The following is a 20,255-nucleotide window of genomic DNA, read 5'->3' on the forward strand; positions in this document are numbered from 1 at the left end:
CAGGACTGCGCTCACCGTGTCCTCATAGCTGTTGGATTGTTTTGTCCTCATTTGGACTTGTTTCAATGTATCTTTTGATTGTTTTCCTTGATCTCATTGTTAACCCATCCATTGTTTAGTAACATGTGATTTAGCCTCCATGTCCTTGTGTGTTATTTAGTTTTTTTCTTGTGATTGATTTCTAGTTTCACCATTATGGTCAGAGAACATGCTTGATATGATGATGTCAATCTGCCTCAATTTATTGAGACTGGTTTTGTGTCCTAACGTGTTCTGTACTGGAAAGTATTCCATGTGCACTAGAAAAGAATATGTATTTTACTGCTTTGGGGTGAAATGATCTGAAGATATCAATTAAATCCGTCTGAACTAGTGTGTCATGTGAGACCACCGTTTCCTTGTTGATTTTCTGTCTGGAAGGTCTATCTATTGACGTCAAAATCCCCTACTATTACTTTATTATTGTTGCTCTCTCCCTTTATGTCTGCCAATATTTGCTTTATGCATTTAAGTGCTTCTGTGTTGGGTGTGTAAATGTTTACTAGTGTTATATCCTCTTGTGGGATTGCTCTTTTTTTCATTACATAGCGTCCTCCTTTGTCTCTTACTATAACCTTTGTTTTAAAGTCTATTTTTTCTGATATAAGTATTGCTATCCCAGGTTTTTCATTTCCATTTTCATGAAATATCTTTTTTCATCCCTTTGCTTTTAGTTTGTCTTTCATTCTGAGGTGGGTCTCCTGTAGACAGCATATATATGGGTCTTGTTTCCTTACCCATTCAGCAACCCTATGTCTTTTGATTGGATCATGTAAGCCATTTACATTTAAAGTGATTATTGATGGGTTAATATTTATTGCCATTTTATTCTTTTAACTATATTCCTTCATTTTTCCTTCTTTTTAAAGAAGACCCTTTAACATGGGATTCTTTATTTCTTTTTTTATTGTTGTTCAAGTACAGTTGTCTCCATTTCCCTCCACCAGATCCCCCCACTCCAGCCATCCCCACCTCCCACCCTCAGTCCCCGCTTTGGCTTTGTCCATGTGTGCTTTACTTCTAACAAGCTCCCGGCTGATGCTGGTGCTGCTGCTCCAAGGCCACACTTGGAGGTGCATGTACAGTAGTTGAAAATGCATTCTTCTCTTAGCATCTTTCCTGTGCTTGTGAAGCAAGCTAATGATGTTCTCTTAAATAATACAAGTCTCATTAATAATAAAATGAATATAATCAGTTGCATTAAGAAAGGATGTGATTTTGGCTTAATTAGATTTCTTTCTTGCTACTTTAAAAACCCTTGACCATTGTTAGAGTTTCATTTTCCACACAGTGCATAAGAACATATTTTCCTACCATCACGATCTAATTCCAATGGTGTTTTTAGGCTACCCTTAGTGGCATAGAAAGATGTCCAGTTTTACGTTCTGTGGTTTCTCATGCAGATACCTCAGACTGTTTGCCAGTATTTTAAAGTTACGTTTTGAGCACTTAAAAAACAACTACTCAGGTTTTACACTGGTTAATTAAGGACTCATCTGTTCATCTGAGGGGAATGGGTAAAAAGAATGGAAAATCGACCGGAGTGATTTCCCAGAACCCTCCAGCCCTAACAGTTTACACAGCACTTGTTTGACATTCTACCGGGCTGTGACTGAATCTCTGGCAGATTTTCACTCTTCCCGGTGGAATGATTTGAGGGCAGAGGGCAGGCTGCTCATCCCCTTAGCCTTTTCTCTGCGGACCTGAGAATTACCTGAGAAAACAATTTCTTCTTCTGAAGGCTCTGAACTGCTTTGGAAACAGGTCTCTTATTTTTCTTTGTCCTTGGAATGCCTATAAAGAAACAAAAATTCAGATGAAATTTCATGGACTTGCTGAATTTAAAGTCCCAAAGCTTTGTTTAATGAACCTGAATTTTTCTGTTGAGGAACAACTGTATTGATTTTGTGGGTCAGACATTATATTTGTTTTTGCTGCTCCTTGAGATTAAATTTTTTTTAACTAAGCCTTTTCTTTTGGTTGTTGTTTTAAAGTAGGACTGTTAATGCCAGGCATCTTAACTGGTTTGGGGGATACTATTTTCAGTTTCTGTTTGCTGGCCCAAGACACATCCTACATTGCCATTTGAACCCATTTATTATTATATCTGAACATATGCGATACTGAATATAACCAGGTATTAGACTGATAAATTTTGTATGTGATAAGTCAACACAAGAACAATTGAGATGAGAAGTTAAAAACAATGTACTCCAATACTAATACACTTCAGGCTCAACTAATACCTTTAAAACTTCATTCTTTATTTATCAACTTAGTTAAGTCACATTACTCATCATGGGGTTAAACCTTAGTTAAATCATATTACTTATCACGAACTAGGGGTTACAAACTCAAATGCCCAATGAGGGTAATGTAATCAAAGAAATGGATTGGGTATAAGAGACAGGTAGCTAGCTTGGTCTTTCTTGGGTGTCATACTTTGGATAAAGACTTGGCTTAGAAAAACATGTTTCTGCTATAAGAATCATAGCCGCACAAATATGACGCCCACGGTCGTGGGGCAGTGAGGAGTGGTGAAGTCTGTGACAGACTGTCGCAGAGGGCACCCATAGGAGAACCTGCTTTGTTTCCCAAAATAAGGTAGGAATCTGGATTTCTAAATCAAAGTCTTCTGATTTTAAACGTGGAATTTGTGGCTAGTATTTTAAAAACATCACACAGAAAGTATCTGGGCCACAAATGGTCTATTGGCTGCTGGCTGGCGACCTCTGGCTTATTCCATTTGTCCTTGTTCTGTGTAAAGTTGTGCCACCTTCTGTACTTCCCCCTGGGTCTCCATTAAAACAAAGTCAGTCCCGATGAGTCTCCTGGTCCAGTGATTACTCCAGGGATCTGAAAAGCCCCCCTTTGCTCTGCCTAGACACATGCATGTAGAGTTAATGGTGCTGGTTTTAAGAGGTTATTATGGGATTTTGCAGAATCCATTCAATGTAGTCTTTTCATTTTGCAGATGTTTCCATTGACATGCCAGACCTACTTGATATCAGCCATCTCCGAGCCAGGGGGTTACAGCCAGGAGAGGAGGAGCTTCCAGACATCAGCCCCCCCATAGTCATTCCCGATGACTCAAAAGGTATCATCTTTTGGGACGATGTTCCTCTCCCCACCACCCTCTGCTGCTGAAATAGTCACTTTTCCCCAACCTCTCTGTTGTCCTTTGACTGCCTTCGTCTGCTGCAATCCACTATAGACACACAGAAGTGAGGCCTGGCTGCGACTGTAAACTTAAACTAGACATGGCCCAGATCCATCCCGAGTACTTGGAAGGGACCTGCAGAAACCACTGGCAACAGGGCAGCCAGCCTCCAGAAAGGTTTTAGGTTATGTTGCCTCTGGCTTTGCCTTCTTCCTCTCTCTACTTCTCCCAAATGGACCTATAGGGGAGAAGGAGTGTGTTTTCAGTAGGCTCCTGGTCTAGGGGAGCTGTGTTGTTCCCCAGAGTGCCTTTGGACAACCAAAGGGGACATTCAACAGTTGTGTGTTGGTTTTAAACATCTTGCCCACATGTCATTTCCCCAGCTTCATCACCACTTCATAGCAAGAGAGTGGTTTGAGTTTCTCTTTCACTGTGCTAAGTTGGTCATTGTTCATAATGCTTGACTTTGGAAGGGAGAAGGACATACAAAAAATAGTTGCCTCATCTTTGTGGTTCCAAGGACAGTGCTGAAAAATCTTGGTTCCATTATTAGTTCACTTATTCTCATGAAATCATTTTCATTCTGGCTTTGTTTGCTCACCTGTTCACCCTCCTAAAGAGTTAATTAAGTGAAATGACTTAGAGGGATAGAGCACTCTGGGCCCCTCTACCAAAGGTGTTTCATCAGTCGAGTGGTGAATATTATCAGTGACATAGTTTGAGTGCACAAGGATGGTGAGGTGAATCCAAGATAGGATTCCAGATGGGCATCTGTGTTCCATCGTTCTCTAAAGCTAAGTCAAATGTCAGAGCGCAGAGTATGAAGAGACCTGTGCATGGGACACTCTGGGCAATGGGTACAGGCGATTCTTTAAAGGAATTCAAGAAAGATCAGTGTGCGTATCACAGAAGTACAAGATGGCTTATTAGCACTGCTCCTGCTTTCTCTGAGATTCGTAATAGAATCGGTGGCTTTTAATTTTACAGAGTTCTTAGAAATACATGGAGAGAACTGATTTAGTTCATTAAGATGATAATCAGAGCAATATATTTTATCTGCTCTAAAGGCTGGAAACCTGGTATTTTACCTCCTTACGGTAATGATTTTATGTTGGGCAGGCTGGGTGGTCTGACACCAGTGTGGGGTCCTGAGGGGTGATGGAGTTAGGGAGTGTCTGTATCAACTCTTTTTCTTTTTCTAAAACAGTCTGCCACGATTTGGTCTCATGTTTTGCTCTCTCCCTTAATTTCCAGATCGCTTGATGAACCAACTGATAGACCGTATGTATCTTTTAAAATTTTTCCTAGTGTCCTAGAATTATTATTGGTCTGATACACTTATCTGTGGGGGTTCAGTAAGGGGGCATTTTTCTGTAAGTGTGTATATGCAGCTTTTCCTCAGCGGAAATGATTCTTTGCCTGCAAGTTGAGGTAGCAAATATAAACCAGTGACATGGTGATTAAGTGGCCCTGTAGCTTGGGAGAGTGACCATTAGCATGAGAGCCATTTAAGACTGTGAGACCTAGAATAATTTACTTAATTTCTCTGAGCCTCAGTTTCCTCATGAATGAATGGGGGCGAATGATGCCATTGCTTTCCTCCCTGGCCACACGTGGAGGCCTTTTTCTGCAGGGGTAGTACAGTGGCGGTCATTGCCTATACTCCCGATGCTGACAGGATGTGGTAGTATTAATTAGAACTCCCAAGCTTATTAGTTTCATTAGATTGTGTGTCAATTTTGTAGCCTCTTACTTCCTTTCATCCTATTGTTTTCTAAAAAGAATATTAAAAAATAAACTATAGTGAAATTTAGATATTAGGAGAAAGAGGGAGTGTTTAAATACTCTGAATATTTTTGTCTACAAAGCCTTTCTGGAGATGAGCTATTGTTAACATTTGGGCCCTCTGTTTCCCAGAGTTGATTACTTCCTTTGATTACTGATGTACCTAAAGGCCCGTGATGACTTAAGGAACAGGCCTTCTGGGCTATAGATAATGCTTTTCTCTTCAAATTTCAGTCATAGGAGAGGCTGCTGAGAGGTCTTGAGTATGATATGAGAGGCTGAAATGGTTCTGGGGATACACTCAATCTCCCCTCACAAAGTTAGAGAATTGTTTTTCAGGGCTTGGGTTGCCCAGGTGATTATCATGGTTCCTATTGAGGGCAAAGATTTAGGTCAGCTCAACTCCAATAGCTTAATATTTGGATGGCTTAGAGCAAAACAAAACAAAGTTGAACCCTCATTTGTACACTGAACAAAACAGCACTTTCTTTGGATGGCGTGGGGAGAAGGGGGTGAAGGGAAGCTGAGACAAGAAGAGGGTTTACCTTTTTACATCAGAATGCCCTGTTGTGCTCTGCAGCATCAGACATCGATGAGTCATCGGTGATGCAGCTGGCCGAGATGGGCTTCCCTCTAGAAGCGTGTCGGAAGGCTGTGTACTTCACTGGAAATATGGGAGCCGAGGTGGCCTTCAACTGGATCATCGTTCACATGGAAGAGCCAGGTACGTGGCTAAGAAATGGAATAGCTTTGGAGTCCGATAGAGTCCCTAGTGATGCCTCGGTCCTTCCATGTCCTCTGGATCTGTGCCCAGAATGACTTTTTAGCTCATAATATGCTGCAGTGTGTATGCGTGGTGTGTGTGTGTGTGGAGCAAAGTCACAGTGTTTGTCTTTCCTCCTTTTTTTTAAAGTAGTAACTTTGTTGAGATAGAATTCAGCCTTTAAGTGGCAGAAAGACCACTGGAAACATGCGGGATACAGTTCCCGCTGGGAGATGCTGAGGGCTCGAAATAGAAAAATGTGCATGAAGACGTGGGGTCTGTTTAGTTAACTTCTACTTTTATCTAGTTTATTAAGGTAATTCACCCATTGAAAGTATACACTTCGGTGGTTTTTAGTAAATTTACAGAGTTGTACAACTATGGCCACTGTTGAACTTTAGAACAGTTTTGTCCCCTGAAAAGAATTCCAGCACACATTAGCAGTCACTTTCCACGCCCCACTCTTCCTGCCCCTGGCAACTGCTTTCTGGCTTTGTAGACTTGTCTGTTTTGGACATTTCATATAAGCGGAATCCTACAATACGAAATCTCTTGTGTCTCGTTTCTCTCACTTAGCAGAGTGCTTTCAGGGTTCATCTGTGTTGTAGCACCTGTCAGTACCTCATTCCTTCTTATGACTGAATAATAATCTTACTGTATGGACACACTGCGTTTTATTTATCCTTTTATCGATTGATGGCCACTTAGGTTGTGTCCACTTTTTGGTTATTACTAACAACATGGTTATAAATACTTGGTGTGGACACGTTTTCATTTCTCTTGAGTGGAGTTGCTACCTCTGTTTAACTTCTTGAGGAACTGCCAAATTGTTTTCAACAGTGGCTGCACTGTTTTACATCCCACCAGCAAGGTTTGGGGGTTTCAGTTTCTCCACATCCTCACCACGCTGGTTATTAATGTTTTCACTGTAGCCATTCCAGTGGATGGGAAGTGGTATCTCATTGTGGTTTTGATTTGCATTTTCCTAATGACTTAATGATGTAGAGTATGTATCCTTTCGTATTATTGGTCATTTATATATCTTTGGAGAAATGTCTGTTCAAATCCTTTGCCTATTTTTAATGAGGTTATTTGTATTTTTGTTGTTGAGTCCTGAGAGTTTTTGTATTCTGAATATAAGCACCTTAGATATGTGTTTTGGAAATATTTTCTCCCCTTCTGTGAGTTTTCTTGTTTTTTTTTTTTTGATGGCATCTTTGGAAACAAGTTTTTAATTTTGATGAAGTGTAATTTATCTATTTTTTCTTTTTTAACATTACCATTTGTCCTCCTTATGCTCTCCCCCCTGCAATTGCCACACTGTTGTCCATGTCCATGAGTCCTTTTTCATTTTTGTTTGATGTTTTGTCACTTGTTCATTTGGTGTTATATCTGAGAAACCATTACCTAAACTAAGGTCACAAAGATTTACTCATATGCTTTCTTCTAAGAGGTTTGTAGTGTTAGCTCAAATTAGGTCAGTGATCCATTTGAGTTCATTCTGTGTATGGTGTGAGGTAGAGGTCCACCTCCATTCTTCTGCATGTAGATGCACAATTGTCTGCACACCATTGTTGAGAAGAGTGTGTTCTCCCCAGTGAATGGTCTTGGCAGCTTTGTTGAAAATCATTTGACTATAGATATATGAAGTTTGTCCAGAAGGTGTCCAGCCATGTAATGTGAAAAATAGACATTTATTGAAGAAGATATAAGGTACAAGAAATGTTGTACATAGGACAGTGATGCCTCAGTCCCCTTCAAAGTAGGCACCTTGGGACCTCACACAGTTCTCCCAATTGCCTTTGGCTGCTCTTTCATATTTTCCTGAATCTCATCAATGGTCTGAAATCTCTTCCCTTTAAAAACTTATTTTACTTTGGGGAAAGCCAGAAGTTGCTGGGCACCAAGTCTGGACTGTAGGGGAGCTGAGTCACCTGGGTGATTTGATGTTTCCCCCAAAAATTTTTGCATGAGACATGATGCATGAACAGGAGTATTGTTGAGATGAAGCTGCCAATCACCACTGGCCCATAGCTGTGGCCTTCTGAATATCTGAATAGTTTCCGTGGATAAGTGCTCAAGCTTAACACAAGATTTGATGGAGATCTGTTGTTGTACTCGCGCAGTCATTTTGAATGTGACAGCCACACGGTACACATGCTCACTCAGTGGTGTTTGCTGTCCCGCTGACTAGTACAGTGAAACCGTTACTGCTCATGCATGTGCATTCCATTCCCTTCTCCTTGGCTGCCAGGTTATATCGATGTTGCACAGACTGCTCTCATTATATTAACAGTGGCTGGACTTTTTCTGGGCAGACCTCATGTATGGGCCTATTTCTGGACACTCAATTCTGTTCAATTGATCTATATGTTTATCTTTATGCCAGTACTGACTGTCTTGATTATTGTAATTTCGTAGGTATTTTTTCCTTCTTGGCTTTGAAGTGTTTGTTTTAAGACCAAAAAATTAAAAAAGGCCTAAGTGTGATTATTTTCCCCAGATTTTGCTGAACCATTGACCATGCCTGGTTACGGAGGGGCAACTTCTGCTGGAGCCTCTGTTTTTGGTGCTACTGGGTTGGATAACCAGCCTCCGGAGGAGATCATAGCTATCATTACCTCCATGGGATTCCATCGACATCAGGCCATTCAGGCGCTACGAGCCACGGTAAGCATGAGGGACTGTGTGGTGGATCCCCTCCTCTTACTGGAGTGGTTCGTGTTTCATCAGCAGCAATGGAGACTTTTCAACGTCCTTTGATCATTTTGGGTCATGTTTGTCTCACTCGGTACCCCACCATGGATGGCCCACAGAGATTTATTTGCACATAGTATATATAAAGCTCTAATAAATGAATGAGGGTATCATACAGAGTTTAAAACTAGGGAGACAGATAAAAATATGGAGGCAATACAGCTGGGGCAAGATGACCAAACTCAAAGAAACTCCACATCATCTTAATGTTATTAATAGGGTCAGAGATTTGACTTGGAACGTGCTTATGGCCTTAGAGCAGAGAGGGGTACATGAGATTTCGTGTTCAATAAGGCAGTTCTTTAGGAAAAGTTATGCTTTTCTGATACTATGACCTTGGAGAAGTGTCCCCAGAAGTCCTCCTGGCGAAGACTGAATGTTTCCTTGGAATTCTCTGCTCCTGTTTTTCTCTGCAGTGAGAGAAGGTTCTGGTATTCCTGAACTTTATGACACTGGCAGGAGAGAAGGCACCGTGAAGCTAGAGTTTAGACAGAAGTCTTCCTTTTGCAGTGCAGACAGCTGTTTAATATTGAGGGAAAGTACTGGTTTTTTTTTTTAATCCCATCCTTCCTTGCCACCTATTGTTCCGTTTTTGAGGAGTTGTCTGCTGCCAATTCCTTCTCGCCTGTGCTGGCCGGCTGCCTGCTGGTCTGCATTGCTGAGGTCGCCACAGTCCTCGTCTGAAACATCTCATCTCGCATTTGTTTCACTTGTGGTGCTTGCTTACGTCAAGGGGTACGGCTTATTTTACTTGCTTTACTCTTTCATTGGAGATGCTCACTATGTCTAAATAAACTCATCACCCCTCTAGTGATATCGAAATGGAGATGGACATGTTTTTCTGGTCAGTTGGTTTGAACTGCATGGAGGTCAGTGTAAAACAATTTAACTTAACAAACCGTTAATCAAGGCATTAATTTTATCTTTGCTGCAGTTCAATCATTGTGCCAACATTTGGGAATCAGAGGCGTTAATACAGTACTCGCATAGGCACCCTTCTACCTGGCATGGTTATCTGCAGGAAGTACAGTTGGTAGAGAATGTAGTGGGTGCAGTCGTTGTGGCCTTAGAAAGGGCTGCACTCAAACGAATGCCAAACTTTTTGGCATGCTGCACCCTGTCATTATCGGCATCAGCCTTCAGAAGTGCTGAGCAAAGACTGATACGGGCGTTGGAATGCTGATCCGCTGCTCAGGACTGTCTTCCAGCGAATCGAGTTACAGGCCTCGGTTGGGAGATGCGCAGAATGCCAAGTGCGTTTTATATGCAGAGTCAGAGCTTCTTCCTCCGAAAACACTCAGGACTAATGAATTCAGGCCTCCTGCCCTAGCTGCTTGACTCCCTGTTCAAACGGTCAGGATGTCATGAGGCCTGGGAACTGCATACATTGTAAACATGTTTTATTTTATTAGAATAGTAACCTGGAAAGAGCACTGGATTGGATCTTCAGCCACCCTGAGTTTGAGGAGGACGGTGATTTTGTGATCGAGATGGAGAATAACGCCAATGCCAACATAATTTCCGAGGCCAAGCCCGAAGGACCTAGAGTCAAGGATGGATCTGGAAGTAAGTTCCTTGCCTGAGGGCTTGTCTGAGCAGTTGTGACCGTGCCCCCAGCTCAGTACTTTCTCTCCACCACTCCCTCGAGTTGAAACCTTTGCCATCATTCCAACGTGAGCGCACATTTCGTCTTCTCCTAAACGGTGTATTTTGCCGCTTTTCATGGCCACGGCGATCTGATAACGTTTTGGACAAACCCAGAGTCATGTCACCTCGTACTGTGTGTGCTTAAGTTTAGTGGCAGCTTTGACTTTGTCCTGTGAGATGAGATGTTTTCATGTAGCCTGGAAGTTTTTGTCTGAAAGAGAGCATCTATTTTCGTGTGGTATTTTTGAGCAGTTGAAGAGCAGTCTCACACCCGTGACCCTGTCATTGTCCACGTTCACTGCTGATGATTTTCTGAAGGGTTGTCAGGGGGGCAGGAAGAGTTGCCACAGGCCAGTGCTCCACCTTTTAAGAGCAAACACTTAATACATGTCACCGTGTGCCAGGCACTGTTCTAAACACTGTGCATATATACGGTCATTTAATCCTTAACACACCCATTTTACTGGTGAGAAGGCACGGAAAGATTAGTAGGTACCTTGCCCGAGGTCACACAGGTCTTTGGAGGTGGAGCCAAGATTCAATCCCAGAGTCCATGTTCTTTAGCGTTGTGGTCACCCTGCTTCTCAGACTGTCATTGCCACAGAATAATGTTCATTGTCTTTAGCCTGGCATTTGTCACCTCCTCCAGTCAGATGTCAGCCTACCCAGGCTCTCAGTGTCATTTCTTCTGCACCCCCCGCCCCCTGCCCAAGTTCACATGCCCGGTACTACAGCCACAGCACCAGCCCCCTCAGCTGTCATTGACCCTCTTCTTTTCTCAGATGAATCCTTAGTTGTGAAATGCCCTTCTCTCCCACCACCGCACACTAACATCCTCACCATGATTTGAAACCGGGCCCCAGATTCTGTTTCTCTGGGTGGCTTTCCCAGGCCTCGTGAAAATCAGTCCATCCTTACCTCATAGGCTCATGATAATTATACCAATATTGACAACACCTCCATTGTGCCACCATGAAACCTCATAATAATTCCACACAGTAGATTTTACAGATGAAAAAACCGAGGGAAAGAAGGTTAGTTGCCAAGGTCACGTAGCCGGTGCTGGGTAGAACCAGAGTTCCAACCCGGGCAGTCTGCCTCCAGAGCCCGTGCCCAGAGCTGCTGTAACGTAGCGTGGGTTTGTTCGTCTGTTGTTAGAGGTATCAGATTCATCTCGGAGTAAAATGAGTTATGTCGATCTCTGTGTCTCCTGTTTGACTGGAAGCTCGTGGAGGACAGGGGCCATTTTACTTTCATAAAGCTCCTGGTGTCTAGCACATAGAAAGTACCAAGTGAAAGATCAGTGGATTTAATTAAATTCACACTGGCAGCGTTTGTTCCCGTTGTCATCTAGCTGTAGCTCTGCTTATTCATGGTCTTACGGGACCTAACATGTACGTACTGATCTAGCTCTAGACAGAGAGGATGGCGGGAAACTTTCTTCTTCTTTTGTATAAAATAGGTAAGAAAAGGATGAGAGAGAGTTCTTCCAACTTCCACAGTCATCTAAAGGATCTTGTATTACTTTTTGGAAACCAGTGCTTTGCCTAAAATACTAAGTTCTGTTAACAGACAAGTTACTCAATAACCCGTAAGCAGGATTTATTACGTGTTCCATGTCCATTGGCTCATTGCTTCCTTGACTTTCTCTAATGGACGTTTTGGTGAGTCCTTCTCACTGAATGAATAAACCACAAGATGGGACTACTGTAAAGCTGCCAAGATACTTGGCTGCAGAGGGAGTGAGAGCCTGATCGTTAGTGATTTCCATCTTCTGGTGGAGCCTGGAGGGACCCAGCCACTCTCCCAAAGGTGGTCATTAATGATATGAACAGCCACATCCTCTCCTCAGGCTTATTGGACTCAGAGTGATCTGCAGATATTCCTGGCACTACTAGTTCTGAGTTGCATCCTTGAATAGGATGTGATGCTTTCAAGCACCCTTTAATTTAAAGGCACTGTGGGTCAAACTCTGTGGCCTTATTCCTCATTGCCTCCAAATTTAGGTCACTGGTGGGTGGGGGTGGGGAAAGAGACAGTGATGTGGTATGAGAAGTCACATACGGGATGTGCAGAACCTAAGGGCAGTAGTAGGTGAAATTTTTAATGATGAAAACTGACAAACATAAGCCACCCGAACTCTGCAAATGAATTTTGTTTGTGAACAGACATTAAAGTAGCCTTTTTAGCACTGTGCCTGGCCCCTGGGAGGTGATCAGCAAGTGAATGGTTGAATGAAGAGTTGAATGAATGTCAGGAGGTAGTGGTCACAGGGGTAGGTTTTTTTGCTTTCTCCACCAAGTGCCACACAGAGGAATCAGCCTCTTGTTTTGTGTTACTTTGCATATATCTCAGGAAAGGAAAAAAGATGTTTTCTTGTGCTTTGTTGCTTATATAATAATTTTAGCAACTTCAAAAATAGATATTTGAAAAGAGTAAACTAAAAATGACTACAATCTTTCTATTCAGTCATAACAGCTGTTAATTTTTTTAAATTATATTTTACTGATTATTCTAATACAGTTGTCCTGATTTTTCCCCCTTTGCCCCTCTCCACCCAGCACCCCCCCACTCCCTCAAGCAATCCCCCCACCATTGTTCATGTCCATGGGTCATGTGTAAAAGTTCTTTGGCTACTCCATTTCCTATACTGTACTTTACATCCCCATGGCTATTCTGTAACTACCAATTTGTACTTCTTAATCCCCTCAGCTCTCCTCGCATTTCCCCACGGCCCTCTCCCATCTGTCAACCATCAAAATGCTCTCCGTACCCATGATTCTGTCTCTGTTTTTCTTGTTCGCTTAGTTTGTTTAGATTCAATTGTTGATAGATATGTATTTTAGCCATTTTATTGTTCATAGTTTTAATCTTTTTCTTAAATAAGTCCCTTTAACATTTCATATAATAATGGTTTGGTGATGATGAACTCCTTTATTTTTTTCTTGTTTGGGAAGCTCCTTATCTGCCCTTTGATTTTAAATGATGCTTTGCTGGGAAAAGCAGTCTTGGCTGTAGGCCCCTGCTTTTCATGACTTTGAATATTTCTTGCCAATCCCTTCTAGCCTGCAAAGTTCTTCTGAGAAATCAGCTCACAGTCTTATGGGAACTCTTCTGTAGATAACTAACTGCTTTTCTTTTGCTGCTTTTAAGGTTCTCTCTTTATCTCTCACCTTTGGCATTTTAATTATGATGTGTCTTGAAGTGGCATCCATCTTGTTTGGGACTCTATGCTTGCTGGACTTGTGTGTCTATTTCCTTCACCAACTGAGGGAAGTTTTCTTTCATTATTTTTTCAAAAGCTTTCCAATTTCTTGCTCTTTCTCTTCTCTTTCTGGTACCCCTATGATGTGAATGTTGGGCCTCTTGAAGTTGTCCTTTCCTCAGGGACAACTTCAGAGGCTGCTTATACTATCCTCAATTTTTTGGATTCTTTTTTCTTCTTGTTCTAGTTTTTTTTTCTTTCTTCCTTATGTTCCAAGTCATTGTTTTGATTCTCAGCTTCATTGACTCCACTGTTGGTTCTCTGCAAATTGTTCCTTATTTCAGTTAGTGTATCCTTCCTTTCTGACTGGATCTTTTTCATGCTGTTGAGGTCCTCATTAAATTCCTTGAGCACCCTTGTAACCAGTGTTTTGAATTCTGCATCTGATAGATTGCTTATCTCCATTTTGTTTAGTTCTTTTTCTGGAGTTTTGATCTGTCCTTTCATTTGGGCCATGTTTCTCTGTCTCCTCACTTGGGCAGCCTCCCTGTGTTTGTTTCTCTTGGTAGTGTGGCCTAATGTAGTAGGTGTCCTGTAGGGTCCAACCACTCTTAATGTTTTGTGTTATTCTTTAGACCTTTCTATGCAAATACATAAAAGTGAATATAAATATTTGTATTTATAAAAAATATAAATTCTGTTCTATACATGGTATTTTATAATCTACTTTTCCCCTAACTGTGGGTGTCCGTATATGTAAGTCTAGATCATAGAACATGTATTAGTAACATTTCATTGTATAGATGCACCATAATTTATACTTAATTTTAGGCCAACTAGTTATTATTTAAATAAAAGATGATTATCAAAAGAGTTTTAACTGATGAGGTTATTTGTACATTCAGAAGCTGACAGTAGTGACTTTTTAACATTTTCTTAAAGGATGAATTCTGTTGATAGAATTACAGCAAATGCCTCTTTGAATCACTATCTAGGTAATAAACATTTGTTCACATTTAAGTTTCTTCCCTTTCTTCCTTATTAAAAATAATGCTGTAGTGAACATTCTTGAGCCCTCATTTTATTATTTCCTTAGAATGCATTTCTAGAAGTGAAGTTTTTGAGTCAAAACCACAATTTTTTTTTCAGTTTCAATACAGGATTGTTACCCACAGACACACACCCTGGCATTTCTCCTGTTCCCTGTTGGGCTGAACACTCCTCATAATTTTTAATATTTTTATTGTCTAGTTGTTTTTCTTCTTGTGTTAATTACTTCTTCATTTTCTTTGGCCCATTTCCCATTTTTATTGAGGTTTTCAGCTGTTTTTTATGGATTTGTTAGTTTCATGTATTAGCTATTAGTTTGGGAATATTGGCATCTTTACAGTATTTGATATTTTCTTACCAGAAACATGTTATTCTTTTCCGCTGATTCCTGTTTCCCTTCTCCAGCCCCTGCAAAGCTATATTGTTTTCTTTATAAATGTCCTATGCATTTCTGGTTCAGTTACTTCTCAGAATTCCATTTTCTGTGTTACTTATGAATAAAAATTTTCCCATTATATTTTCTGAATTGTTATTGCTGAATTTTGGAAAGTTCCTGATCTTATAATCGGTCATTCTGTGGGGTTTTGACTAGAATTATATTAAATTGATGGATTAACTTGGGGAGATGTATATTCTGTGTAGGTAGGTTGTTTGCCTTTTTTTTGGTTGGTTGGTGAATTGGTGGAGATATTTTAACATGGGGTATATTTAAAGACAATTTAAAGGTAAGAGAGTCCTGTCTGGCTAGCTCAGGTGGTTATAGCATTGACCCAATACACCAAGGTTGTGGGTTCAATCCCTGGTCAGGGCACATACAACAATCAACCAATGATGAATGCATAGATAAGTGGAACAACAAATTGATGTTTCTCTTTCTCTCTCTTCCTCCCTTCCTCTCTCTCTCTCTCTCTAAAATCACTTAAAAAATTAAATGTAAGGGCAGTTAGTATTTAGGAGCAAACTAGAGAGCCAAAACAAACAGACAGACAAAGAAACCAAGTGAAACCAAGTAAAACCAACAATCTCAGTTTTCAGGATCCTGTTGCGGTACAGGAGTGCTGAGCAATGCTTGTCTAAGCAGAAAAGAAGTATTGTATCATTAAAGCTGGAAAGTCCCAGGCAGTCTTGACTCAGGCTTGCCCTTGAGTCCGGGACTGAAACCCTTTTATCTGAGTGTGCCTGTTGGCTCTGCTTCCTCTGGGTTGGTTCCAGTCTCAGACAGGCTCTCCCCGATGACCATGGGATGGCTGTCTGTGCCTCTAGCAGCTCTCTGTCTCCGGGTTCAAATCCAGCAGAAAGAGTCCTGTCCCCTCAGCAAAGGTCCTGAGAATCTGAGACTCAGGTGTGTGTCCACATCTCCCTGGTCTGGGCCCTATGCCTGGAGCCTGAGGGTGGAGACATTTTCCTTCCTAGCTTGTGAGCTGGAAAGGGAAGTGTTGGCCCCTTCCAGCCCTGGTTCAAGTGCGGTCCTGGACAAGCAGAATCAGTATGTGAATTTATTAGAAATACAAATTCTTGGGCCCCACCCAAGCCTACTGGATCAGGACCTCTGGGAGTGAGCCCAGCCATCTGTGTGTTTCAGCAGGCCTCTGAGTGGTTCTAATTCCACTTGAATCAGAAACACACCTTGAAGGCAAGATTAGGTTACTGTTGCCTTAAGAAGAAGGAGAGTGGCTACTGGGGCATGACCATCCAGGTTAATGCTGAAAAGGACAAGTTTGGTGTTCGAATTGGAAACAAGTGACTATTAACAAGGACAGGGATTAAATAAGCACTCGTGTCAAATGGTTAGGGGTGGAGGGATTGAGCAAAAAAGGAAGCATGTCTCATGGACATGGACAACAGTGTGGTGATGGGGTTCGAGGGTATAAGGGGGACAAATGGTAATGGAAAAAATAGAATAAAAATAAATTATAAAAAATTCTTTTGGGGAATGCATTAATTAAAATTCACAGTTGGCATCTTTTTGCAAGAGGAAGTAATGCTACTACATGAAGCTCTTTTATTTAAATGTTACTTAATTTGCTTAAAAGGGTTAGCACCGTTTACACTTGGTGAAATGGTAGCTGGCCTTTCCTGGATATTTCCTCCACTCCGACAAGCAGGGCGTTCAGTTCAGACGGTGGCTCCCACAGGTGACGTGGCGTTTAGTGTAGCACCAGCTTGGAATCCGGGACTGTCTGATTATGGAGCCTGTGCATGTTTTCCTTCCCCCCCGTGTCGAGTCATCTTGTTTCGGGTTTTTTATATTGGAATGGGAATGGGGATCTATATTTTGGAAGACTCTATTTATCATCATTTTAGGGCTAGCATCTAACTTTCTGTTGTGTTTTTTAAAATTTCAAAGAAGTGGAAAATCAGGCTGTCAAGTCTGACTTATCTGGGCTTCTGCCGTTTGCAAAACCATATCTGTTTCTGTGTTACACTTAGTGAGCATTTATTTATTTATTTTTAAATAAAGAACTGGCTGCCAATGTAATTACAATGGGGTTAGGCTGTGTTACTCAAAATCTGATTTGGCTCCTGCAACCTCATCGCTGGATTGGTTCAGACGTCTGCTGCTGCACCTGAGATTTTCCAGTAAGGGAAGCCGAAAGGCATTTCGTTTAGGTAATGGTTGGGCTCCCAACTTGCCCAGATCCCTGAGGAATGCACCATTAATAGGGTCTGGAGAGCAGAAGGTCCAGCCCCACAGGGGAGCTAAGTGACACTGAAGCCACACATACTTACTTAATGCATCTGGGCTCTGATTCTCCTCCCACTCCAGCATTTGTTTGTGATTTCTGGTTTTTTCCCTTCCACTAGTGTTATCGGAAGTTAAGAGGAAGTCATTCTGTGGAGTCAACTAATTTCCACTAAAGTATGAAGGACTGAGAATGACTGATCTTGGAGGGAAGTGTTTGCTATTTGGAGTTGTAGGCAGTATAACAAAGAGAAATCAAGGGGGATTGGTAATTTTGGGGCGGCTGGGGTTGGGGAGGCCTTTTGGAGACCCTTTTGAAGTCTCTCCATGTTGTCAGCTGCCTTAAGCTGTAACTGATTTATCCAAATCCTCCTCCTCCTCTTTTTGGGGACTCAGAAGTTTTCTAAATCCAACTGCTGGGGATAGATGTTGTTTGAGGATATAGGGTATTTATGAGTCAAATGCTAGTCAACCGGGCATCATGTTTTCCCCTTTGTTGTACAGAGGGCATTAGGGGTGGGTAATGAAACAAATTATTCACGTTAGGAAGATTCCATTGGAAAACTCAGTTTGGATTTCTCACCAGAAGGCTGCGGAGCCCCTGGGGTCTTGGTGGTGATTTCAAGGAACCTTTTGGTGTTTCTGTATTCTGAGCACACTCTGTAGACCCCGATAGTGTCTCACACTTACAACTTATTGCCGCTTTTCAAATGTATGTACATGCTGCAGTGGTTTATAAAATGTAGATTAATTTAACTGCACTCCTGAATCTAGAGTTGCTTTTGTGCATTACGCGTTGTTGAACTATGATTTTCGAGAGGGAAAGTCATGACTCTAGTACATATAAACCGAACACATACCGGATTTTCTTTGACTCATAGTTAACGATGGAAGCAGTTTAATGTTATTACTGATTCAAAAGCATCTGAAAAGCTAAGGATATTTAAAAAGAATTCGGTTGCTGAGTTAGATATAAAACTAGTGTCTACCAGGACCATACATCCTGGAGGTTACATGTTCCACTCGACAGAAATATTTGTGTATCTACCAGACAAACATCTACAAGTTAAGTAACTTCACCAAGTCTGGGACCTTTAGTCAGTAGTAAGCAGTGAGACGAACCTAAGTTCTTTCCAGTAGCTGTGGGCCAGCAACACTTTCTCTTCTCTTTTACCAGATAGCAAATACATGTTTCAGGCTTTGTGGGCCATTCACATGGCGTCTCAGGTTTTCGTTCCCCTCGTTCTTCCCTCTCTCCTTGGCAGTACACAAATAGGTTGTGGGCTGGATTTGCCCATAGCTCATCGCAGTGTGCCGGTCCCTGCCCTGGCGAACCCTGGGGAAGCCACCCCTCCATCTGACACAAGTGAGAATGCTGCTGCCTCTTCTACTGGCCCAGTTGCATATTCTTTTTTTTCTGGCAGTGTTTCTCAAAGAATAGACGTGGTGGTGGTAAAATTTTGCCAGTTAAAAATTCTTCATATTAGAAAGGTTGGGAATGTTTTCCTAAGTTCAAAAAGGGACAACTTTTGTTGGGAGAGGGAAATGGGGCAGAAGGATGCTAGTTTCAAGTACTGTTTAATTCTGGTTAGAGGAACACTCGTAACCAGATGTTAAACACAGTGGTTTAGGTAGTCGTGTTCACCGCTCCGGTACTTTGAAAGTTCCTCTGTCAAAAGTCAACAAACTGACAGTGACCAGAGGGGAGGGGGAAGGGGGACAATGAGGGAAGAAGGGGAGGGTCAAGTCAAGGAACCAGGAGGTCGGGGGTGGGCAGGGAAGGGGAGACCAATGGGGGAAAAATGTGGACAACTGTAATTGAACAACAATAAAAAAAATTTAAAAAAGAAAGCATTAAAAATAACAAAAAAATGAAAGAGAAAGAAAGTCAGTATTTTAAAAATGATTTACCTTGCTTTAAACTGCTTTTTCTACCCATGTGAAAAAGGGGTGTGTACATTTTGAGGGGAGTGTGTGACATGCTCTTTTTTAGAAGGAGTGCTCTGGGAACTTGGAAAAGAATCAGCAGGAGCTTCCCTCCTTAGTTTATTCACCTTGACTTTCTCTTTGGAAACAAATATTAATTGAGATTTTTTTTTTGCCTACTGAGTTTTTGCAAATGTGTTGAGACTGATTCTCTCTTTTGCTATTTTTTCCTAGTAGGAGATCTTGAATAAGGCACAGTGTGGGGGCTTGTACTGATAAACATGGCTAATTTTAATTGTAGGGCTAAGATTTTTGCTAATTTTTTAAAAAATTTATTTTTATGATTCTGTGTCTACATGTGACTTGGTTTTAACCAAAGAAGGGGAAAATGCCTTTGGGGGCTTAATGGCATGTTAGGTGTATAGATTTAACCTTTTCTCTATGTCTGTCTGTTTTGTCAACCCACTGGCTGTGTTGGTGTCTGAGCAATGTTTCATGGCTGTGACCCTGGCTTATGGTGGGAAGTGCCCATTTAAGTCATAGTTTTGAAGGACAGTTCCTTGGTGTGGGTGGGGAGGCTTGGTAGGGGTATCATGTCCTTTCTTTTTTTATTTCTCTTTTAGAGATACATTTTTTATTAAATACTTTGTTATTTATATTACAGTTGTCCCAATTTTTCCCGCTTTACTCTCCTCCACCCAGCCCAACCCCCGCTCCCACAGTCTATCCCTACACCATTGTCCGTGTGCACGGGGTCATTCCTACATGTCCTTTGTCTAGTCCCTTCCCCTGCTTTGCGCCATTCCCCCTCCCCCGCCCTCTCTGGTCGCAGTCAGTCTGTTCCCTGTTTCCATGCCTCTGGTTCTATTTTGCTTGTTAGTTTTCGTACCCTTTCTTTATTTCATGAAAATCGCAGCTGCATTTGAGGAGACCAGTATTGTATTTCTCAAACTGAAGATTTGGAATTTGATATAGAATGATTCAAAAAGAGCTTTAAAAATCAGTCAGGGTCAAGAAACATGAGCAGGTCTGAGCCCACACCCTCTTGCTCACTGGGGTGGATGGGTTCTTAGTGTTGGGGGGCGAAAGGACAGGCAGACCGAGTAGGGCCCTTTAATCGCTACTTCCAAAGATTGGTGCTAGGCCAAATGATGTCATTCCCAACTGTCTTTGCCTGGTTTCTGCTTTCAAACCTGGGGGATTTTTGGTTATTAGTTGATGTTAATGGTAGGAAGGGCAA

The 20,255-nt window shown here is 41.7% G+C and overlaps 1 protein-coding gene across 1 annotated transcript in view; it reads left to right on the plus strand.

The window, feature by feature from the left end:
- Positions 1-20,255, plus strand: part of USP13 (ubiquitin specific peptidase 13) — a 103,003-nt gene that overhangs the window by 73,490 nt on the left and 9,258 nt on the right. The window contains exons 15-19 of the mRNA XM_053918113.1: positions 3,014-3,136; positions 4,454-4,480; positions 5,565-5,708; positions 8,251-8,417; positions 9,917-10,070. Coding sequence (XP_053774088.1) covers positions 3,014-3,136; positions 4,454-4,480; positions 5,565-5,708; positions 8,251-8,417; positions 9,917-10,070 — 615 coding nt within the window. The remainder of the gene's footprint in view (positions 1-3,013; positions 3,137-4,453; positions 4,481-5,564; positions 5,709-8,250; positions 8,418-9,916; positions 10,071-20,255) is intronic.

The sequence above is a fragment of the Desmodus rotundus genome, chromosome 2 (genome assembly GCF_022682495.2).
Source record: "Desmodus rotundus isolate HL8 chromosome 2, HLdesRot8A.1, whole genome shotgun sequence".
In the NCBI taxonomy this organism is placed as follows: domain Eukaryota; kingdom Metazoa; phylum Chordata; class Mammalia; order Chiroptera; family Phyllostomidae; genus Desmodus; species Desmodus rotundus.